Here is a 25,422-nt window from a genome sequence, read left to right as displayed (position 1 = left end):
ATCTGCTTTTGCGTTTTCAGAGAAGCATTGATAATTGGACTAAAACCCAGTGGAGACAGATTAATGTGGAACAGATGGATGTAGAACTCAGAAGGTTTGCCAAGGCGAGTTCCATAACTGTCTATTACAACAATTTATCTTTCTCAGCACCACCTCCTTCCATCTTCCCTAACCTAGTGTCTGGTTTATTGGGCTGCATGTACTTATTTACTTCTAACAGAGTGATAGCAGACAGTGTTTTTTTCACCCTTAGCCAGTTGCACTTCTAATCAAGCCTGTCTTTCTGTGAGTGAGTTGATAGAAGCATATTAGGGTTAATGAATTTATGAGAAGCTACTCTAATTATGAGCTTCCTACAGCTTCCTAGAACAGAGAGGAACATTATCAGGGCCAAGTGGTCAGGCTTCTGAAACATTTTGATTTCTTTACTTAGCAACCATAAACACTTTGTATCTGAAAAGGTACCTTTTGGCTCTGGAATTTGGGGCAACTAATAGGAGTATGACACCTCTGGATTTATGTGGAATACTATGATCTGTGTTCTTATTAATGATTCTGGTATCCCAAGGGGGCTCAACATATACAGAACTGAGCCTATTGTAATTTGGTACTTATTGGAATTTGATATCTATTCTGCATAGCCGTATGCCCTCTGAAGACAGAGCATCTTTGGATAAAGGGAAAATGCCTATCAGTGAAAGAACTGAGCCTATTGTAATTTGGTACTTATTGGAATTTGATATCTATTCTGCATAGCCGTATGCCCTCTGAAGACAGAGCATCTTTGGATAAAGGCAAAATGCCTATCAGTGAAAGGCAGTTAAAAGTGACAGGACCATTTGCTTTTTTTCCACTCCAGGGCTTCCTTGCCTCGGCTCCTACCCACTCTCGCCTGTATTTTCCCCTATATTATGCCAGTCCCAAAGACCCAAACTAAAATGTCCCTTCATTCTTTTGGATGTCATGGGGTCACATTGTCCTTTATTTCGTGCTAAGTTCTAGTTGTTTTCTTACGGGTTTTCTAATTCACAATTGCTGATGTTCCTTGGGCTGAGAGGACCAGCCAAGTCAAGGGACCTATTTGGCATTTTAAGATGATGAAATATTTAAGTTTCAAGAAACAGGCACTCAAAGATAATCAACATTCCAAGGCTATTGTTTAAATGAGTCATGTATTCCAAAGGAGGTCTTAGTAATCTGATAACAGTCTGTTTCCATTTATTTATGTTTATAGAGGAAACATTCTTCATTGCACATGTCCTGTGAACTCTGTTACTTACCTATGTTTCCTCATGGGACATTCAGTTAGATCTTGTGAATGAGAAAGCAATGTATACAAGTGACTTGTACAGAGTGGACTTGTAATGTGCAAATGAGTGGATCCCTTTTCATTTCTCTGGTTTTGGTCCTTGGTCTAGGAGTTCAAATGCTTTCACTCTTTTCTAATCCAGGAGTTGGGAAATGTATATCAAAGGAGGCAAATTATTAATATATACTGTGTTGTTATATCTTGGGAGCTAGGTTTTTTCCTCCACTTTTCTTTAGGAAATTTGGTCACTCGACAAGGAAGTCCGCGTCTGGGATGCTTACACGGGCTTGGAAGGCACAGTTAAGGACATGACAGCCTCCCTGAGGGCCATCACAGAATTACAGAGCCCTGCCCTCAGGGACAGGCATTGGCACCAGCTGATGAAAGCTATTGGGGTCAGTATCCTCGGTCTCACTAATTGAATATTTTTGTGACTGTGAAGTGTTACTTCTTGGTTTGCGTCATCTGGGATGAAGTATAATTTATGAAAAGACCGCCCTCAGCATAGCCTCTCCTTGCCTGTGTTATGCCTTTTTGCCAGCTAGAAAAAGTCGCCTGATCTGACAGGCAATTTAGAAAAAGGCATCCTCCTCCAGGCTGTCCCCAGGACAGCAGAGCGGAGGCTGGCTTCCATCTCCATTTATCGTCTGGGCTGGTGTCCACGTTTAGTACACAAATTGCACAACTAATCAGGGTGGCCCTATTACACATCTCTGCTCATTCTTTCTCAAGGCCAGACCTAGCCTCCTGGCTCTCAGCAACTCTGGAGTGAGGCCAAAGTTGACACGGAGATAGGCTGGCAAACTCATCTGGCTTTCTCAGGACTTTCCAGGTTTTAACACTGAAAGTCTCACATCCCTGAAATCCACTTGCTAGAAACCCCTCAGTCCTGAGCAAATCAGGGCATTTGGTCCTCTTATGCAGAGGGGTGGATGGTGCTGAGGAATGTTAGAGGGTAGGGAGGGACAGAGGGTGGCAGCTTCCAAGAAGCAGATTCTGCATATTCTTAGCAAAAGCCGGAAAGAAAATGGCTTTCCTGCAACCCATGTGGCTGGCTCAACTCTTCACTTACAGGAGACATGAGTGAGTTTGGGTATGTCGAAGAGCTGAGGATGTCTCAAGGACCAAATATAGGGGAGGGAAGGAGAGTCAATGTGAGAGAAGGGGAGTCATTGTCACAAGACAATGTGGAAATGAGAATTATTTTTCACATGGTAAATATGAATAATGACACTGTGAGTAAGACTTTTTTGCCAATGAACTGAGATTAAATTAGTGATATAACTAGGTTAAATCACAGAAGCAGCTGGGAGTTATGTTCAGTAAATAGGGTTCTTTAGGAAGAAAAGACAAATGAGCCACTACCTGATTCCCTGGATTTCAACCAAATTATAATAAATAAACAATGAGATTCTCCTTAAAAATGGGTTTTGTGGGCAAAGGAGATAACAAACGTGCTGACAAGGGAAAGATGTGAAACAAAGAAAATAATGTAGCACGGATGTGACTAAACTTTGGCCCTTGCTTCCAGCAGGTGACGCCTGAGGAATTGTGAGTTAAAAAGGAATGTCTTAGATTGTCTACATCTTTCAAGACGAGAGATGTACTCAGCACCTGACTTGAGTATATTTTAGTTAAGATTCATTTCGCCAGCCTTTAGGGAAAAGGAACCATTAATATATGTGGAATATAAAGTCTACCTTTTTTTCCCCCTAATCAGGTCAAGTTTGTAATAAATGAAGCCACAACTTTGGCAGATTTGTTAGCAGTGCAGTTACACAGAGTGGAAGATGATGTCCGAAGGATTGTGGACAAAGCGGTGAAAGAGCTGGGGACTGAGAAGGTAGTGTCCTCGGGGCTGGGTCATTTCTACTTGGCTAATTTTGGGTATTTGCATAGAAGCCAACTTAGAGAAAAGTCCTTTTGATGTCCTGGGAGCCTGGAGAGACGAGTCCCAGTTTGTTCCTTGTTGTTCATTCGGTGTGGGATGAGCAGGAACTAGAATCGTTCTACGCCACGGTAAAACACGAGGACTGGTCTTGATGATGATGATGATTATAGCGGAAAATACTTACATATCCTTTATTTTGTAGCCAGCACCACTCTGAGTGCTGTATTTATATTAACCCATTTAATCTTCTGAGGTAAGTAATAGTATCTCTATTTTACAGATGGGGAAACTGAGGTATAAAGAGGTAATTAACTTACCCAGATTCACACAGAAGACTGAGATTCATTCACATTTAAGGCATTACCTTTTTCATGCTGGCTAATTTGTAAATAATATCTATCAAACATTTAAGTCCCTTCCTGCTCTCAAATTCTGTTTTGGTTAGGGGTGATAAACTCACATTCAATAGAAGTTTGACGTTACTGTGATGCTCATTCCTTTGATGTGATAAAATTCATTCTTCAAACCCCATTACCATGAATTACTTGGAGGAAAAAACTGAAACCAATAATATTTGATATCAGTTTGCATTTTTGAAAATTGAAAAAAATTAATTCCAGATAATAGTCTAGATATTGATTCTCAATTAAATTTTGTGCACATTAATTAATTTATATTGTTGATTACTAGGTTATTACTGAAATCAGTCAGACCTGGGCAACCATGAAGTTTTCTTATGAAGTTCACTATCGAACAGGCATTCCATTACTAAAGTCTGATGAACAACTTTTTGAAACTCTAGAGCACAACCAAGTAAGATGGATATTTTTATTGCATATATTTTTAATTTTATTTTTATTTGACAAATAATTGTATATATAGGGTACAATGTGATGTTTTGATATATGTTTACAATGTGGAATGATTAAATCAGGCTAACCGTCGTCTCATATACTTAACATTTTTTTTGTGGTGAATCACTTAAAATCTCCTTTAGGAATTTTGAAACATACAATGCATTATTATTTATTGTCACCAACTGTGCAATAGATCACTAAAGCTTATTCCTCCTGTCTAACTGAAAATTCGTACCCTTTGATCAACAGCTCCTCTTTCCCCCTCCCCCAGGCTCTGGTAACCATCATTCTACTCTCTATTTCTATGAGTTCAACTTTTTTAGATTCCATGTGTAGGTGACATTATACAGTATTTGTCTTTTTGTTCCTGGCTTATTTTGCTTAGCATAATGTCCTTTAGGGTCATCCATGTTGTTGCAAATCAGGATTTTCTTCTTTTTAAAGGCTGGGTGATATTCCATTGTGTTTATATACCACATGTTCTTTATCCATTCATCTCATAATGGACACCTAGATGGCTTTCATACCTTAGCTATTGTGAATAATGCTGCAATGAACATGAGAGTACAGATAGGTCTTCAGGCTACTGATTTCATTTCCTTTGGGTATATACCCAGAAGTAGGATTGTCAAATCATATGGTAAGTCTATTTTGAGTTTTCTGAGGAACCTCCATCCTGTTTTCCATAAAAGCTGTATTAATTTACATTCCCACCAAGAGCGCAAAAGGGTTCCCTTTTCTCTAGACTCTCACCTACACTTATCTTTTGTCTTTTTGATAATAGCCATTCTAACAGGTGTGAAGTGATATATTATTGTGGTTTAAATTTGCATTTCCTTGATGATCATGGATGATGAACATTTTTTCAAATATCTGTCGGTCATTTGTAAGTCATCTTTTGAGAAATATCTGTTTAGGTCCTTTGCCCATTTTTTTGATTGGGTTACTTGGTTTTTTGCTTTTGAGTTAAGTTTCTTATATATTTTGGAAATTAGCCCCTTATTATATCTATAGTTTGCAAATATTTTCTCCCAATCCATGCGTTGTAGCTTTACTCTTTTTTTTCCATTGCTATACAGAAGCTTTTTAGTTTGATGCAATCTCATTTCTTTGTTTTTTGCCTTTGCCTGTACTTTTGAAGTCATACTCAAGAAATCTTTCTGTAGACCAATGTTGTAGAGCACTTCCCCTAGTTTTCTTCTAGTAATTTTATAGTTTTAGGTCTTACATTTCAGTCTTCAATCCATTGTGAGTTGATCTTTTTATGTGGTGTTAGATAAGGGTTCAATTTCATTTTTCTGCTTGTGGATATCCACTTTTCAAAGCACCACTTATTGAAGAAATTGTCTTTTCTTCATTGTGCGTTCTTGGAAATTTTGTTGAAAATCCACCATAAATATGTAAGTTTATTTCTTGGCTCTGTATTCTGTTCCATTGGTCAATGTGTTTGTTTTTATGCCTGTATCATGCTCTTTTGATTACTATAGCTTTGTAATGGATTTTGAAGTCGGGTAGTGTGATGCCTCCAGCTTTGTTCTTTTTGCTCAAGATTGTTTGGGCTATTCTAGGTCTTTCGTCATTTCATATAAATTTTAGGATTCTTTTTTCTATTTCTGGAAAACATGACATTGGAATTTTGGTAGGGATTGCATTGATTCTTTAGATCTCTTTGGGGTAATGTCTTAGTTTGTTTTGTGCTGCTGCAACGGAATGCCGCAGACTGGATAACTTACAATGAGCAGTAATTTATTTGGCTCACTGTTCTGAAGACTGAGAAGTCCAAGATCAAAGGGCTGCAGTTGGTGAGAGCCTTCTTGCTGTGTCATAACATGGCAGAAGGCGTCACATGGTAAGAGAGAGAAAGAGAAGGTTGAACTTACTTTTATAACAAACCCAGTCATTATAATGAACCCACTTTCTTTTACTTGTTTTTTTCTTCTGTAAAATTTTGTTGCACATGGTGACTGACAAGAATCCACTTTCTTGTTTTCACTAATTCACTAATGAGGGCAGAGCCCTCTCGATACCTCTTAAAGGTCCCACCTCAAATACTGTTGCATTGTTGATTAAGTTTGCAACACATGAGCTTTGAGACACAATAACAGGTAGTACAATAGCAGGTAGTATGAACATTTTAACAATATTAAATACTGGGATAACTTTAAATACTGAATACCTTTCAATTTATTTGTATTATCTACATTTTTTCACCAATGTTTTGTAGTTTTTAGTATACAGATTATTTCACCTCGTTTGATTAAATTTACTCAAGTATTTTACTATCGTGAATGGGATTGATTTCTTAATTTCTTTTTCAGATAGTTTGTTGTTAGTATAAAAGAATGCTGATTTTTGTGTGTTGGTTTTGTACCTTACAAGTTTACTGTATTCATTTATTAGTTCTAACAGTTTTAGGATGGAGCTTTTAGGATTTTCTAAATATAAGATTATGTCATCAGCAAACAGACACAATTTCACTTCTTCCTTTCCATTTGAGTGCTTTTTATTTCTTGTCTAGTTGCTCTGGCTAGAACTTCCAGTACTGTATTGAATAGAAGCATGAGAGTGGGCATCCTTATCTTATTCCTGATTTTAGACAAAAAGCTTTTGATTTTTTGCTGTTGAGTATATTAGCTGTGTGCTTTTCATGTTCAGCCTTTATTGTGCTGAAGTACATTCTTTCTATGCCAATTTTGTTGGGAGTTTTTAATCATGAAATGATGTTGAATTTTATCAAATGCCTTTTCTGCATATATTCAGATGTTCATATCGTTTTGTCCTTTCTGTTAAATATGGTCTATCACATTTATTGATTTGCATATCCTTGCATTCCTGATATAAATCCCACTTGATCATGGTGAATGATCCTTTTTAGTGTACTGTTAAAATCAGGTTGCTAGTATTTTGCTGAGGATTTTCTTAATGTATGTTCATCAGGGATATTGGCTTCTAATTTTCTTTACTTGTGGTGTCCTTGTTTGGCTTTGGTATCAGGATGATCATGGCCTCATAAAGTGAGTTTGGAAGTATTTCTCCTTAAGTTTTTTTGGAAGAGTTTGAGAAGGATTAGTATTAGTTCTTCTTTAAATGTTTGGCAGAATTCCACCATGAAGCCCTCCTGTCCTAGGCCTTTCTTTTGAGGGGAAATATTTTAGTATTGAATCAGTGTCTTTACTCATTGTTCAGATCTTCTGTTTCTTCTTGATTCAGTCTTGGTAGGTTGTATGTTTCTAGGAACTTAACCATTTCAATTTGTTGACGTATAACTGTTCATAGTAGTCTCTTATGATCCTTTGTATTTCTGTCGTATCAGTTGTAATAACTCTTTTTTCATTTCTGATTTTGAGTTATCTCCCTTTTTTCCTTAGTCTGGCTAAAGGTTTGTTGGTTTTGTTTACTATTCAAAAAACCAATTCTTCATTCCATTGGTCTTTTTGTTGTCTTTGTAGTCTCTATTTCATCAATTACTGCTCTGATCTTTATCATTTTTTCCTACTATTGATTGTGGGCTTAGTTTGTTCTTCTTTTTCTAGTTCCTGAAGGGTTAGCATTTAGTTGTTTATTTGAGATTTTCTTGTTATTGTAAACATTTATTGCTAAAAACTTCCCTCTTAGAACTGATTTTGCTGCATTCCATAAGTGTCAGTATGTTGTGTTTCTGTTTTCATTTGTCTCAATATATTTTAAAATTTCTCTTTTGATTTCTTCTTTGACCCATTGGTTGTTTGGGAGCATGTTATTATTTTTCATGTATTTGTGAGTTTCCAAAATTCCTCCTGTTATTAATTTCTACTTTTATGCCACTGTGATTGGAAAAATACTTGATGTTATTTTTGATCTTAAGTTTTTATCTAAGATTATCTGGCAGACTTAGAAAACGTTTATGTTTTTTTACATTAATGGATAAGAGATGTACATAATTTGGGGGTACATGTGATAATATATGCATATAAAATGTAAAGATCAAATCAGTGTAATTGGGATGGCCAGCATCTTAAATATTTGTCTTTGTGCTAAAACTACTGGAATTTTTCTCTTCTAGATCTTTTGAAATACACAATAGATTATTGTAAACTGTAGCCACCCTACTGATCTATCTAAGCCATGAGGCTTAGAAAAAATATACCAAGTTATTTTAAAGAGATGACAACTTATATTAGATCACAAAGAAAAAAGAAACCTGAAGAAAAAAATGAAGAAGAAACTCCATTCCTTCCCCCCACCCCACACTTTGAACTTTAGTTGTCTCAATTTGTATATTTTTATATTGTCTATCTCTTAACAGTTTGCCGTAGCTATTGTTTTTGATAGATTAGGGTATGAATGATACAACACATTATATACTAGAAATTCTGTGTTTGTTCAAATTTCAATTTTTTGTTTTTCTTTTTAGCCAGGCTAATTTTTTTTGTATTTTTAGTAGAGACGGGGTTTCACCGTGGTCTCGATCTCCTGACCTCGTGATCCGCCCGCCTCAGCCTCCCAAAGTGCTGGGATTACAAGCGTGAGCCACCGCGCCCGGCATTGTCAGTGTGTTTCTATTTCAGATTGAAGAATTTCCTTTAGCATTTTTTGTAAAACTAGTCTGGTGGTGGTGATTTAGCTCAGCTTTTGTTTGTTGGGGAAAATACTTAAATCTCTCTCTCGTATTTGAAGGATAAGTTTGCTGGACACAGTATTCTTGGTTAGCAGGGTTTTTTTTTTGTTGTTACATTTAGCACTTTGAAAATGTCATTCCACTCTCTACTGGCCTGTATTCTTTCTGTTGAGATGTCTCTTGTCAAAGTGGAGCTTCTTTGTATCTTATTTGCTTCTTTTCTTTTGTTGCTTTAGGATTCTCTATGTGTCCTTGACCTTTGAGAGTTTGATTATTATGTGACTTGGGGTAGTATTATTTGGGTCAGTTCTATTTGGTGTTCTCTGACCTTCTCGTACCTGGATATTTATATCTTTCTCAGGTTTTCAAAAGTTTTTAATGTTATTTATCTTGTAGACAGTCTTCACTGCTTTTCGTTATTTTTTTCTCTTAAATTTGTCAAGACTTGTTTTGTGGCTGTATCAGTCTGTTTTCATGCTGCTGATAAAGACATACCCAGGACTGGGCAATTTACAAAAGAAAGAGGTTTGTTGGACTTACAGTTCCATGTGGCTAGGGAGGCCTCACAGTTGTAGTGGAAGGTGAAAGGCATGTCTCACATGGCAGCAGACAAGAGAAGAAAGCTCGTGCAGGCAAACTCCCCTTTCTAAAACCATCAGATCTCTTGAGGCTTATTCACAGTCACGAGAACAGCACGGGAAGGACCTGCCCCCACGATTCAGTTACCTCCCACTGGGTCCTTCTCACAGCACATGGGAATTCAAGATGAGATTTGGGTAGGGAGACAGCCAAACCATATCATTCTGCCCCTGGCCCCTCCCAAATCATGTCCTCACATTTGAAAACCAATCGTGCCTTCCCAAAAGTCCCCCAAAGTCTTAACTCATTTCAGCATTAACTCAAGAGTCCACAGTTCTAAGTCTCATCCGAGACAGGGCAAGTCCCTTCCACCTATGAGCCTGTAAAATCAAAGGCAAGTTAGTTACTTCCTAGATAAAATGGGGGTACAGCTATTGGATAAATACAGCCATTCCAAATGGGAGAAACTAGCCAAAATAAAGGGGCTACTGGCCCCATGCAAGTTGGAAATCCAGCAGGGCAGTCAAATCTTAAAGCTCCGGAATGATCTCCTTTGATTCCATGTCTCACATCCAGGTCACACTGATGCAAGAGGTGGGTTCCCACAGTCTTGGGCAGCTCCACCCCTGCGGCTTTTTGGGGTACATCTTCCTTCCCAGCTGCTTTCACAGGCAGGTGTTGAGTATCTGCAGCTTTTCCAGGTGCACAGTGCAAGCTGTCGGTGGATCTACCTTTCTGGTGTCTGGAGGACAGTGGCCCTCTTCTCATGGCTTCACTAGTCAGTACCCCAGTAGGGACTTTGTGTGGGGGCTCTGATCCTACATTTCCCTTCTTCACTGCCATAGCAGAGGTTCTCCATGAGGATGCTGCCCCTGCAGCAAACTTCTGCCTGGGCATCCAGGCATTTCCATGCATCTTGTGAAATCTAGGGAGAGGTTCCCACACCTCAGTTCTTGACTTTTGTGCACTGGCAGACTCAACACCACATGGAAGCTGCCAATTCTTGAGGTTTGCATCCTCTGAAGCCACATCCCAAGCTCTGTGTTGGCCTCTTTCAGCCATGGCTGGAGTGGCTGGGATGCAGGGCACCAAGTCTCTAGGCAGCACGCTGCACAGGAACCCTGGGCCTGGCCCAGGAAACCCCTTTTTCCTCCAAGGCCTCCAGGCCTGTGATAGGAGGGTCTGCCACAAAGGTGTCTGATGCCTTGGATACATTTTCCCCATTGCCTTGGAGATTAACGTTCGGCTCCTGGTTACTTTTGCAAATTTCTGTAGTCAGGTTGAATTTCTCCTCAGAATATGGGATTTTCTTTCCTATCACATTGTCGGGCTACAAATTTTCTGAACTTCTATGGTCTGCTTCCCTTATAAAACTGAATTCCTTTAACAGCACCCAAGTCACATCTTGAATGCTTTGTTGCTTAGAAATTTCTTCTGCCAGGTACCCTAAATTATCTCTCTCAAGTTCAAAGTGCCACAAATCTCTAGGGCAGGGGAAAAATTCCACCAGTCTCTTTGCTAAAACATAACGAAAGTCACCTTTGCTCCAGTTCCCAACAAGTTTTTCATCTCCATCTGAGACCACCTCAGCCTGGATTTCATTATCCATGTTATTATCAGCATTTGGGTCAAAGCCATTCAAGTCTCTAGGGAGTTCCAAACTGTCCCACATTTTCCTGTCTTCTTTTGAGCCCTCCAAGCTGTTCCAACCTCTGCTTGTTACCCAGTTCTGAAGTTGCTTCCACATTTTTGGGTATCTTTTCAGTAGCACCCCACCCTATTGGTACCAATTTACTGTATTAGTTCATTTTCATGCTGCTGATAAAGACATACCCAAGATAGGGCAATTTATAAAAGAAAGAGGTTTATTGGACTTACAGTTCCATATGGCTGGGGAGGCCTCACAATCATGGTGGAAGGTGAAAGGCACATCTCCCATAGTGGCAGACAAGAGAGCTTGTGCTGGCAAACTCCCCTTTTTAAAACCATCAGATCTTGCGAGACTTATTCACAATCATGAGAACTGCATGGGAAAGACCTGCCCCCATGATTCAATTACCTCCCAGAGGGTCCCTCCCACAACATGTGGGAATTCAAGATGAGATTTGGGTGGGGACACAGCCAAACCATATCACTGGCCTAACACATGGTCCGTCTTGGAGAATGTTTCATTTGCACTTGAGAAAAATCTGTATTCTGCTATTGGATGAAATAGTCTGTCTATGTCCATTAGGTCTATCAAGTCCACTGTTTCTCTCTTGATTTTCTGTCCAGATGATCTATCCATTGTTGAAAGTGGAATATTGTAGTCCCCTTCTATTACTGTATTGCAGTCTATCTCATACTTCAGATCTGTTAATATTTGATTTATATATTTAGGTTCTCTGATGTTGGGTTCATATACATTTTAAATCAGATTTTTAAAATTTTAAATTGTGATTATTTACTTTTTCCTAGTTCTAATACTCAACATGTATTTATTTATTCATTGAGCATCTAATTGTTACAGGCTCCAGGTATGATACCATTTGTGATCCAAAGTTATGAACACTTGTTCTCTAGGAAGATGCACTTGAGTAGGGAGACAAGCAAAAGGACTCTAAGGAGTCTAAGAAGAGACAGAGAGGCTTTGTGATTAAGGTGGGTGGAAGACCCAGGGAGGGCCTTAGGAGATGATGGTGCTCATGCTGAGACTTGAAGGATAGTCTATTATTCTTGAAAAAATGGCAGTCAGAAAAGGGTATTTAGGCAATGAGGACAATATTAGTAGCACTTTGGAATGACAGGGTGTCTCTACCATTCAAAGGTAATGTTAAGACTCTAGTTTCCTTGGAATATAGATTTTCTTTATGGGGATAGTGAAAGGTAGGCCTGGACAGATAGTCTGAGCACATGATATATGGTCCTGAATTCTAAAATTATAGTGTTAGCATCTCTTCAGACATGAAAAGAAATGTAGAAGAGACAAACTATTCAGAGGAAATAACACTAGTGTTATTATTAGACATAAGACATTTAGGAAAAGAAACTGGTTTGGACAGATGACACTATTATTATTGGTTTATTCAATGTGGAGGACATTTACACAAAGGTGAAACACCAGACCACAGCTCAACACAGAGGTTCAGCCAAGAGCTAGTAGCTGGGAGTTCACTGTCAGTATCTTGAGACTTGATGAACTAGATAAAGAGAGTAAAGGAGGTAAGCCAGCTGAGAATAGAGCATTGGAAAAGGCTGAATTCGGTGAACAAGAGGAGGAGACAGAAAGGAGGCAGCAAGAGAGTGGTCAGAGAAATGCTTAAAACAGGATACTGTAATATCATAGAGAAGTCAAGGCATGAGGTTTTTCCCTCAAAGAAGAGTCAAGTATGTTAAATACCTAGAGTAGGGAAAAATGAGGAGTAGAGGTCATTCTACTCAGTGACTTTCTGAGATTTCAATGTCATAGAATAGTGAGAAATACTAGCTAGACTGCATGGTATTAAAACAAGCACTGCTGAGCTAAACATTGAGTACCCATGGACACAAAGAAGAGAATGATACACACTGGGGCCTAGTTGAGAGTGGAGGGCAGGAGGAGGGTGAGGATCAAAAACCTACCTGTCAGGTACTATGCTCATTACCTGGGTGATGAAATCATCTGCACACCAAACCCCCATAACATGCAATTTACCTATGTAACAAGCCTGCATATGTACCCCCTGAACCCAAAATAAATGTTGGAAGGGAAAAAAAGACATATGAGGACAGACTTAAAACATTTAAGTTAAGCAGATGTGTAATGCTGTGTGATAGAAGCGTTTCAGACATACTAGCCATATTTTAATTAAAATAGAGTTTGTTAGCTTTTCTTTTAATATATCATGAGAAACAAAAACCACATTAATTATAGCATTCTTTTCAAAATAAAACTGCAACCAGTACTTGAAAAAACAAAACAAAAACAAGCACTGGTGATAGGAGAGCTGTGGAGCCTAGCAGTAAACGGAAAAGGGAGGAAAGTGGAAGCTGGAGGGCCTAGCAGGCTGGTGGGGGGCAGTTTGTTTATTTGTTTGTTTGTTTGTTTGAGACAGAGTCTCACTCTGTTGCCCAGGCTTGGAGTGCAGTGGTGTGATCTCAGCTCACTGTAAGCTCCGCCTCCTGGGTTCACACCATCCTCCTGCCTCAGCCTCCCGAGTAGCTGGGACTATAGGTGCCTGCCACCATGCCCAGCTAATTTCTTGTATTTTTAGTAGAGACGGAGTTTCACCGTGTTAGCCAGGATGGTCTCAATCTCCTGACCTCGTGATCCGCCCACTTTGGCCTCCCAAAGTGCTGGGATTACAGGCGTGAGCTACTGCGCCTGGCCTATTTTTTAAGATTAATAAACACATACCTACACAATCTTGGCATGACTAATAGGGATGAGGGGAAGAGCAATGAAAGAATACAGTTTAATTCCCAGTGCTGAACCCCCAATGCACAGTATTTTTTTTCTGCCTGCAATAGATGCAGGGCCTTCTTGAGAAAGACATATGAGATACAGCTGCATATATTTATCTTTTTTTCTTTTTGGAAAAATGTTAATATGAATATTTACTACCATTAATTCACTCATTCACTCATTTAGCAAAAACTTATTAAATGCCAGTTCCAGATATTACGTGCTAGGTCTAAGAATCCAGCAATAAACAGAGTAGATATAGTGCCTCCCTCATAGCACTCACATTCTACTAAATTTAGCTACTATTTAAAATTCTTTGCCTTTATTTTAGGTTCAGTTGCAGACTCTTCTTCAAAGCAAGTATGTAGAATATTTCATTGAGCAAGTGTTAAGCTGGCAAAATAAATTAAACATAGCAGACTCGGTCATCTTCACTTGGATGGAAGTCCAGCGAACTTGGTCTCACCTGGAAAGCATTTTTGTCTGTTCAGAAGATATTCGAATCCAGCTTGTGAAAGATGCTAGAAGATTTGATGGGGTGGATGCTGAATTTAAGGTTTGTGAAAGACAGGCTGTATGCTATTCTAGCAAAGTTTTGTAAAGAAACATGATTTGGAGCATCGTATTTATAAAAATGAATATATTTTTGCATGAGTAAGCAGGAGCCAGGAGACTTTTCCTGCAAAGGGCCAGGTAATAAATATTTCAGGCTGTGTGGATCATGCAGCCTCTCTAACACCTTCTGAATGCTGCCATTATAACATGAAAGAAGACATGGGTAATATATAAACAAATGGATATGGTTATATGCCAATAAAGTTTTACTTGTAGACACTGAAATTTGAATTTCACATAGTTTTCATGTGTCACAAAATATACTGTTTTCTATTTTTTTCAATGATTTAAAAATGTAGGCTAGGCTCGGTGGCTCACACCTATAATCCCAGCCTTTTGGGAGTCCAAGGTAGGAGGATGGCTTGAGGCTAAGAGTTCGAGACAAGCCTAGGCAATATAGTGAGACCCCTTCTCTACTAAAAAATTTTAATAATTAGCTGGGCAAGGTGGCCCACGCTTGCAGTCCTAGCTACTCGGGAGGCTGAGGTGGGAGGATCACTTGAGCCAAGGTAGTTTGAGGTTACAGTGAGCTATGACTGCAGCACTGCACTCCAGCCCAGGTGACAGAATGAGACCCTGTCTCCAAAATAAATTTAAAAACCACTTTTAGCTGCTAGATCATGCAAAAACAAACATCAGGTCATATTTGTCCCGTGTACCATAGATTGCTGAACCTTGTGGTAATAAAGGTAAACAGATTCATATTCAGAAGTAAAAGACTGAGAAAGGACAACAGGTAGAAAATACTACTACTAGTTTTGGTTTTTCTTTTCTGTAAAAGCCATAGAAAGCGTGTGGCATGGTGCACATAATGGTAATTGATTGGAGAGATTTCTAGCAAAGGAGAGTGACTATTTCTTTCTCATAAAAATTGAGATTAAAAGGTTTTTTATGTCTACCTAAAGTAGAAGTCACAGATAAATTTTAAGTCATTTAACGTTTGAGGAAGAACAAATAGATTGTTTAGATCTCTCTCATTTTTATACGTAGGTGTGCTTTTTAAGATTCTGGGCGCTCTCTCATTCTCTCTCTCTCTCTGTCTCTCTCTCTCTCTTCTTCCCTATCTCCCTTTCTCCCTCCTTCTCCTCCCCCGCCCCATCCCCGCCTCCTCCTACCTGTCTCCTTTTCTCTTCTTTTTCCTCTTCCCATTCTCCCTTCCTTGTCTCCTTTTGCCTTTATTCTTTTTCATTTGATTTAGAAGAGAAAAATTCTATGTGGGCCTAAAGGGGTGATAATGCTTATCACTTTTATTTTGATAAAAACGGTGTGCTTGTACATTGCTTTTGATCTTCATCTAAGAGTTGAAAAGCAAAAGTAAACAGATGTGGTGTCAGACATTCTTAGAAGTATCTTTGACCTTGCCTCTTCATTCTTTGTTCTTCATTTTTTTATTCTCAAAATGATTAAAAGTTTAGAAAAGATTGTTCTAATATCCACGGCCCCGTATTGTACTTTCATACAGGAGTTAATGTTCAAGACAGCCAAAGTAGAAAATGTGTTAGAAGCAACGTGCAGACCTAATCTCTATGAAAAACTTAAAGATTTACAGTCCAGGTAAGAATAAAGCTATATAAGATAACCAATTTAGTGTAATTTTATGAATCCTTTTTCACATACCTAATAGTATTTAATACTGTATTGTGGAGGTGCAACCTCTACTAAATTATTTTGTAATTTTGCTTATAATTATCTAATTGTCTCATACATATGACATGGAACATATATATAGTAAGTTAATGTAAATAAACCCAAAAATATTTGTTTTCTGAGAGGAGTGTTATACTAGTAAAATTAGAGTATCTTATTATCAAGAGAATTGACATGATTGATCAATTATTTCATCAAACTATCCTGTAAATATTGATTGAGCACCTACTGTGTGCCAGGAACTGGGATTGCACTCAGTTAATGTAGTCCTTTAGTTTCTATATAGTTTCATTTTATTAGAAATTATCCTGAGGGAGCACAGTAGCATTTTTGAAATCATTGTCCCAAGGGCCATTTGTAAAGTAATTTTCACGTTTAATTCTATAACAGTTAGTGGTCATAAGAATATTCTGGCTTTTGATTAAAAATGGGCAGATCTGCTACTAAAATGATGGGTTGTGGAACTGCAATCCTTTTTTTAGTACAAGGTAAGGAAAAGATCTAGATAAAATATTACATAAACAAAGCAGTTTTATAGTCTGAAAGTTTTTTTGGTAATAAAAAGTGCAAAGTTAATTATTTCAGTTGAGTGATGCTCTTTGGGGCTTTGGGGCTCTGCCTCTGGGTCATTCCTGCTCTGCTAAGGGCAATAAAGTGGAACCAATTCTGGATCGTATGACTCCTCTGAATACCTGACAGGAGGGAAGTCACTTGTGTTTTATAGACATCCAGTGGGGGAAAAGAAGGCCGTAAACCAATTACTTCTTACCAGTGCATTTTGCTCTCAGGTTGAAGGATGGCGACCTAGTCTTCTCCACTGCTGTTTAGGAGGAAAAGCAGTGAATAACGTAAACCTAAGTCTAATTCATATTTAGCCACAACTAATGGTGTGTGTGTGTGTGTGTGTGTGTGTGTGTGTGTGTGTGTGTATTTGGCGTAGTACTCTTCTACTTGGCATAACTTGTATATTAGTCATAAGCAAGATAGATGATGGTGTCAAAAAGAAGGAAGTAAGCTACCTATTAAACAGTGAATTTACTATAATGAATGGACAGAGAGGACTTGAGTTTTGTTTTGCTGAAATTTTAATGACTGAATGGACAAGATATGCTTAAAAACGTTTTTCATTCATATAGGCTTTCTCTTTGTGAAAAAGCTCTTGCTGAATACCTGGAAACGAAGCGCATAGCCTTTCCTCGCTTCTATTTCATCTCTTCTGCTGATTTACTTGACATTCTCTCAAAAGGAGCTCAGCCTAAACAGGTAATATTTTTTGGAAAGTCTCGTATTATACTGTGTTAGCTGAGGAATGTCATAGTGTCTCTATCATTGTCAAATGCTACCTGTCATGTCACATGGGCCAGGAACTAGAAAATCTGCAGTTAAAATTTGTAATGTAGCATCACAGGGATGTCAGAGGCTGTGCAAAAGGGAGTAGGAAGAATAACTGTCTGGTGCTCCGTAAAGAGAAACTATATTAAGTGTGTAAGGCTTACAGTGCTGAAAGAAGTTGATGGAAAGAAACACTGTCGCCAAATCCCCCAGAATTCTGGGACAAGAGCTGGAGCATCCATTGCTTGGTTAGCAGCTTTCCTAGGGGAGAAAGGGTCACTTGAAACGAGACCATGGCTGGTACCTTCTTACTCCTCCCTCCAGAGTCACCTTCATAATTATGACATTGGGCTCATCTTCAGTGCTGTCCAAGTTAGATTTGTATCATTTCAGGATCATCCCGAATTAACCCTCTAATTTTCCCCTATCTCTGCAAAAAGAATGCATCACCTTTTTGCTGATTCCCATGTCAATATTTAAAGCAAATAAAAACAGGTACTATCTTATGTAATCTGAGAGCTCAGATCAGGGACAAACTGTACAAATTCCAAAGCACTCCTTCCTATAAACTTTAAGAGAATGTTGCCTTTCATTTAGACCTACTCAATCAGTCCTATTCACTTAGATCTTACAGTTGTTGTGGCTGACATAGCTGGTCACTCCTAGAGTTGACTGTATATTACAGATTATTTTGAAACTGAAGCTTGTGCTATGTAATTGTGGAGTTATCTCCATGTTTTTTTTTCTCAGAAAAATTTTACTCTAGACATATTTTTGTGCCATTTTCTTTAGAATTTGTGTCTTCACGTTGCAGTTCCTTGAATTTTGCTGTTCTTTGGGCACAGTATTTATCTTAATTATTTCTCTCTTGTTCGTCACTTAACTGAACCTAAATTCAATTGGTTGGCTATTGTTGTTGTTGATAATACAAGTGGAGTTGTGCTATTAGTAACAGAATTTTTGGACAATTTGGGCTACGTGATCAGGTTCACCACTCAGGTAGTATTGTTTTGTATATTCATGCTAATTTCCAGATGGCTTTGCAAATAAAATCTCTGTGATTAAATTGACTATGAATCTACTATATCCATCTTTTACGTACTTATTAGCATACAATTAGATGCCTTTAAAAAACTATTTTGAAACATAATAGTTGTAACTACACTATGCTTCAATAAACCCCTGAGGTTATCCTCATGACCAGCAGCTGAACCTTCTGCCCAAGGTGACTGTATGAGGGTAGCAGGTATTATATTTCATGAAAGTACATGTTTCTGAATACTTTTCAAATCTGAAATGCTTATAATGCAAAACGAATTTTCAGTAAGTTAGCAGAGAGGTGCATAAATCTGTAAGTAGGTAAGCATTCTTTTTCTTTTAATCATATTATTTAAACACAATGAACGCTTATGTGACTGGTTTATTGAATAATATTAATTCCATGGAATAACAGTCATGAAACAGTTTTATCTTTCTGCAGTTACTAATCTCACATGTGCCCTGCCGAATCTCTTTGCACAGGTAGCAGACCCCTTAATAATATCTCCAGCAGGTATCATAATTTCCTATTCCCCCTTTCTTATTAAAAACTTAAAAAATAAACCAAAAGCAACTCAGCATATTCCAGCTGGAAATTTCCATCTCATCTCCATGTCAAGGCCAAACCTTCATTTAATAACTTGGGGTTGGGAGGGAGACTTCAGCTCTTTCATCCCCCGTCTCTGCCCATTTATCATGGGGAGGGGTTTAGGGGTGTGATCTGTCTGTCGTTGCCCTTTCTTAATGAGTGCTCCTGCTTCCCTCACCAGCAGTGACTTTCCATCTTCACCCTTAACAGCAAGGATTCACGTGCTGGGTTTCTGGTGGAACATGTGTGCAGGTCCTCTGGACAAAGGGAACCTCCCCAGGGATGTATATGCCAGAGCCACCCCCACTTTAATCCTTCCAGTTCTTGCTCCTGGCAGTGTAACCAGACACCTGGTTCCATCTTCCTTCTCGTTTTCTACCTAGGCAGATGTCGAAACAAGGGGCACATCAAAGATTCACTTACTACTAGTGCCCAGAGTTTTTATGAGTGATTCTCCTATTCCTCTTGCTTGACCTTAGACTAGAGGTTGGGGGACCCAGTCTTCTACCTTACCCACAAAAGGGGAGGGAGATGCCATGGCCTCCCCGTCGTGGCTGATAACTCACACTGTGCAGATGGCCTCCTTTGCCCTCTTCCTCCCTGTGGTACTTTTCTGTAGAAGGCGTGCCTGGAGGTAGAGAAGCGTGGGGTATTGAGATGTGTCTTACCAAACCCTGGAAGGACTAACTGTCCTAACCCACATCCATTACCTTCAGAATGTGCACATACTCACTACCTCTTTGTCCTTAATTGAAGTCCTAGTCTGTGCTAGAGGAAAAGATCACTCAATGAATTCTTGTCACCAACTCTGTTCACCCTCCTTTTAAATCATCAAAAAATCCTTCATGCCTTAGCTAAACTACATGTTGACTCACAGTCTGTGCATCCCTGATGCCAGTTTACTTTTCAAATTTCAGTGATGTGCTTTTTAAATCCTTCTAAAAATTTTTTTACATCATGACTTCGGTATTTTACAGAGTGCTATCTTCTCCATTATCAGTGTGACTTACTGTGGATGTCTTCTCACCTACCCCATTCACAGCATTTTAATCATGCGTTCTAAATCCCTGAATTCCAGGTACATTGCTCAGTACTAGTACCCCTCCTTAATGAATGACTAGATTATATAAGACGTTTGAAACATTTGAAATTATGATGAAGCTGAATGTTAAAATCACAGCATGGAGCTCTCCAAACTCCCTCACAGCTGTGCTGATGAATGGCACCATGCTAACAAAGGGAGGTGGGTATTTCTTCTCGCCAGCTAAAAGGATCCAGTCCTGTGGCCACAGTATAAACATGCTTACGGTTCTGACACACAGATTTGAAGTGGTTACATATATTTTTGATATATTTTGAAATTTTGAGAAAATTTGTATTCCAAGTCGTGCCCAAAATGTGATTTCATTGAGGTCTTTTGGTGTACACTACTTAAATTTTGAACAATTAAAATTTACATAAAATGCTATCACACTCTTACTAAAGGTCTATTATTAGAAGAAGTGTTCAGCAGCCTTTGTGGTACAAATAACCATCCAAGAGTGACTTGTTGAGAATGAGCTAAGGGCCATTTGAGTCATCAAGAGCCATAGTCGGCTTCTTTCCCTGAAAGAAATGGTTCTGCAAATTCAACATGCATTCTGAATTCTTGCTCACTAACTACGGAATAGTTAATGCTACAGGCTGTTATGCCAAGAGTGTGATCTTGCCACTCTCTCTTACCCTCTTTTCAATATTAGCATCAGTTTCAGACCACCAGACTTAGTCTTTCCGTCTATGCCTTTTGTGCTAACATTCCTGAATGTGCTCCCTGTAGTGTGACTGAGATAACATGGCAACTGCAGCTTGTGGAGCAACAATGCAATTTCCCCATAAAAGGCGCCCTTTGTGGGTAGATAACTCATCTTGGCATCTTGCGAATGACTTGAATTTTCCAGGCCCCCCTGCTTTACTCACCCACACTCCATTCAAGAGTGTTGGTCCAAGTGAGAGTTTCTGCAGTTAATTGTGGAATGTGATGAGCTTGAATAGAGCAGCCAGGGAGGTCTGATAACCACTACAGCCCCCATATTCTGTAAGCAGAAACTCCCAGTTTAAGATACAAGAGTTGGAATGGCAGAGTGATAAAATTGGTGTGTCTAGAATGCTGTCAGTAATTATCAGCTTAAGAGTAAGTTTGGTTAAGGTCAAGTTTTAAAAATTTTCTTCCCTCAAAATTTAGCCTGACCTCCCAAGGTTATCGATTAACTAAAGGATGGTGGATACAGGTGCTGCTTAACTTCAGTGGTAGAAGTCTCTCGTAGTTGCTGTAGAAATAAAACTTAAAGGTGTATTTGCGGGATTTATTGACATGGTGCAATAGCTATGGACAACTGGCCTGAAGTCCTTATGGGATTCAGTATTAACATTCTTTGGTATTTTTTTCCCCTTTCAGAAAAACATTTGTATTTTTTAACTGAACTAGTATAGTTGTTAAAGTCAAACAAAATAATATCAGTTTACCCTTTTGCACCCTTTCAGGTTGTTATATACTACCTTAAAATAACTGACAACTTTGGGCAATCAAGGTGTTTTTAACCACTGATTCCTAATGAAGTGAAAGGTCTTTTTGTCTGAGAACAGTTTGCACATTTTCTTTCTCTCGTCTATGAAACATTTAACTTCTCCATAAAGGTTAGGTTTGGAGAAGCTGATCCACAATAGAGCTATACTAAAGAAAGACTTGATGTCAACGTGGTCGGCCCTACTTGTACTTCTCATGGGGTAGCTGTGCTTCTTACATGGCTACTAAGCACTTGAAACGTGGCAGCCAAGGAACTGACTGTTTATTGTAATGAATTGCAGTTGATTTAAATCTAAAAATTGATATTTGATTCAGTTATTGGAAAACATTGTGTGTTTGAAACAACTTGGGTGTGTGAATCTACCTTTGCCCCTGCATATTGTATGAAATGAAAATACAGGTGTAGCATTTTCAGATAAAAAATCCAAATTGAGCTATGCTGTAAATATAAAATGCATACTTGGTTTCAAAGACTTGCTGCAAATAAAATAATGGAAAAGATCTCACTTTTTATATTACTCACATGTTGAGTGATAATATTTTGGGATATACTGGATTAAATATACATTAAAATTAATTTCACCTTTTTAAAATATGACTTAATGTGGCTGCTAGATGGTTGTAGCTGTGGAAATTGAAGCCACGATGCATTCTCTAAAATGACAAGATACATATACTCAGGAACGCTTAATGTTTGCATGAAGAAATGCCCTTCAAGGGCATCTGCACCAATCTACACACAAGGAAATCTGCCAACTTGTCTTTGGAGAAATCCCCTAAATTGCAGTGATGAGACAGATGGCAGTCAACTGATGCCTCTAATAGACTGTAAATATTGGCATTCAAAAAGGTGCTTGTGAGAAATGAGCTTTATATTAGGGGATAAAAAGCACCATTGGATCTTAAAGGAGCAAATATCTAGACCCCACATTCCCACAAGTGCAGTATGTTTTTATGCAGAGCTTCCATTTGGTTATCTTCCTGATAGAGTAAAAGTGTCTCAGCATATGAATTTTAAGAAGATGGAGCTCAATAATCATTCATAGTATGCCAAAACCTTCACTGACAGGAGGATATTCTTCTTTAGAAAATTAATAGGAAAAAGACTCAAAATATACATGGTAAATTGAGGGCATGCAAGAATGAATGAGTTCTAGTTAAAATGAAATCCATAAAAAAATTCTAACTTTCCTAAAGGAAGTGGAAAGCTGGAAAGATAAGATGTATCTAATGTGGAGGAAGTGGTTGCTCCTGAGTTTAAGTTGGGGCTGAAGAAGGAATGAGAAAGAAGGAGCAAAAGGACACAGAAAAGGGGGTCATGGTTTTGACCATCTTGCCATTGGCTCTATTTACCTGCAGCTGAGGACCAAGGAATAGAAGCTGCTCGTGAAAGTGTAGTCTGTCACGGAAAGTACAGTGTAAGAGCAACTCTGCTTGGCATGACTTATGAATATGCAACATTGTAAATGGATACCTTAATATAAAGGCAGCCTGATTCACCTAGAGGTTCAGGTATTTAGGTGTGTGACAAGAAAATAGAGAATCTACTTTCAAAATAAATGCCATAAATTATATATCCCATGGAGATTATTCTTGATTATCTTCTCAAAATGATGAATATGTGGTTAATCACAAATTGTATAACAGTATGCACAATTTTTTCTTCATTTTGCATATGTGTTGCCACTGCATTGTATTCTATTGTAGCCCCTTTGGAATTCTCTCCATAGCCAATGTATAAGTTGTACAACAACATTAAGGTTATTATAATGTGAGATTAAAGTAAAATATCACTTCAATGTTATGAGATCCAAAAATTAAATGTTATAAATGTGGCATCCTGCCAGCAAGGAGTTTCTAGACCCTTCTGTGGAATCTGAAATGGTTCTGGTCTCAGCCTTGCTTTGATGTCACTTGATGAAGGTTGTTCAGTTCCAGCTTAAACTCAGTTGATAGAGCTTCCAGCTATAACAGATTACCTTTTAACAGAGTGCTGTTCTTTCTGGAAACAACTAGAAAAGCTGGATGAAATATTTAACTAAATGTGTTTAAATGCACTGAAGAGCATTTAAAGAGTATTGAAGAATTAGTGTTCCAGGGGCTAAGATAGCAGCAGAAGAAAGCACAAAGAGATTTGCCTAGTGTTTGGTGCTGCTTTTCTCCTCAAGACATTTGATAATTCATAGATGTGGCCAACGGCATGAGAAGCTGATCAGAGCTTTCAAGAGGCTCATGGAACTTGAAAGAAGGAGAAAAATAAAATAAAAACTGGAACTCAGGCCCCATTAAGGAGGATATATACAGAGAATCAAACAATAATAAGAAATGGTTCTAAGGTGGATTGGATAGAAATTTGCCAGGATAGGGGGAGGAGGAATCTACTATATCTAAAAATCAGATATCTAAATCAGATATCTAAAAATTAGATATCTACCATATCTAAAAATCAATTCCAGATGGATGTAGATCTAAATGTGAAAGGTGAAACAACATGTGAGGAAGGATATCTTCATAATCTTGCGCTAAGCAAAATTTTCTTAAATTGGACACAGAAGTCATAACTATAAAGAAAAAATTGGATAAATTTGACTATGTTAAAATTTTAAAACTTTAGCTTATCAAAAGATACTGTTAAGAGAATAACATTGCAAGCTGCAAAGTGGGAAAAGATGTTTGCAATACAAACAAAAGACTCATATATGGAATATATAAAGAACTCCAACAAAAAAACAAAGGCAGATAATCTAATATAAAAGTGGGCAGAATACTTAAACAGACAGTTCACAAAAAAAAAAGATTCTGATGGCTAGTAAACGTAAGAAAGGTTGCTCAACTTCAGAAGTCATCAGGGAAATGTGAATCAAAACCACAACAAGATGAAATAACAGGAACTGGGTTTACCTTCTTGCCTAAAACAATGAAAAGTTTCAACAAAATGTATGAAAAAGCAGTTTTCTAGACACTGGACATCAGGCAGTGGGGATTCATGACAGATGAGGAACAAATGGAGTGAGCACTATGATTGTCTCAGTTTTCTGTCCTGAGAGAGTTTCCAGGCCATAGCACATGAAGGGAAACCCAGACAGAGTCCAGAGTGGCTATACTTTGCAGAACTGAGTACCACAAAGGAAAGAGTTGTACAAAGAGAACTCCAGAGACTTATGGAGAGTATTAGGCAGAGTGCACTATATGTGAGGAAACTACCCAGGCCTGGGGAAAGAAGTATTGGGTGCCCAATGAGCTCCAACAGGGCAAGAAATAATGGCTGTTTCTACCAACTGGGCTTGAAGCCCTTATAATTTATAGGCAGAATACTGACAGGGTCTTTCCTCATAGTGGGGAATAAATAGCCCTAGATTAGACACTGCTCTAGTCCCACCAAACAAGCCTTAAATAGCAATATCCAGAAGGATCAAACTCCTTCCAAGTAATTTATCCCAGGAAAAAAATCTCAAAAGTATGGGAGTGAAAATATATTCATTTTTAAGCAGGGTAAAGTTCACAATGTCTGGCATTGCATTAAAGTTTACTGAGCATGTGAAGAAATAGGAATATTCAACCCATGAAAAAAGAGACAAATCAAAACTGACCCAGAACTGTCACAGATGATAGACTTGGCCAATAAGATATTAAAAGTAATTATATGTGTATTTCATGTGTTCAAAAAGTTAAGTAGAGACCTGGAAAATATCAGAGAGCTTAATATGTGTGCTAGGACTTCCCAAAGTGGGGAACAAGAAGAACGATAGAAAATATTTGAAAAACAACAGCCAAAAGTTATCCAAATTGATGAAAAGTACAAAAGTGTAAATTCACAGACTTAAGAAATTTAATGAGCCCAAACACAAAAAAACAGGAAGAAAACTACACCAAATTGCTCAAATTGGTCAAAACAATATAGAATTCTCAAAATCATCCATAAAGCCATATTTTATACAAATGAACAAACATAAGGATGCCAACAGACTTCACACTGGAAACA

At 38.2% G+C, this 25,422-nt stretch overlaps 1 protein-coding gene across 1 annotated transcript in view; it reads left to right on the top strand.

Annotated features, from left to right (window-relative positions):
• DNAH11 (dynein axonemal heavy chain 11) overlaps positions 1-25,422 on the top strand; it is a 363,007-nt gene that overhangs the window by 79,994 nt on the left and 257,591 nt on the right. Inside the window, exons 22-28 of the mRNA XM_058446556.1 lie at positions 21-104; positions 1,546-1,704; positions 3,030-3,152; positions 3,891-4,013; positions 13,988-14,212; positions 15,734-15,825; positions 17,055-17,181. Coding sequence (XP_058302539.1) covers positions 21-104; positions 1,546-1,704; positions 3,030-3,152; positions 3,891-4,013; positions 13,988-14,212; positions 15,734-15,825; positions 17,055-17,181 — 933 coding nt within the window. The remainder of the gene's footprint in view (positions 1-20; positions 105-1,545; positions 1,705-3,029; positions 3,153-3,890; positions 4,014-13,987; positions 14,213-15,733; positions 15,826-17,054; positions 17,182-25,422) is intronic.

The sequence above is a fragment of the Hylobates moloch genome, unplaced genomic scaffold, assembly GCF_009828535.3.
Source record: "Hylobates moloch isolate HMO894 unplaced genomic scaffold, HMol_V3 SCAFFOLD_1, whole genome shotgun sequence".
NCBI lineage: Eukaryota > Metazoa > Chordata > Mammalia > Primates > Hylobatidae > Hylobates > Hylobates moloch.
This window is presented reverse-complemented; position numbering and strand designations above follow the sequence as displayed.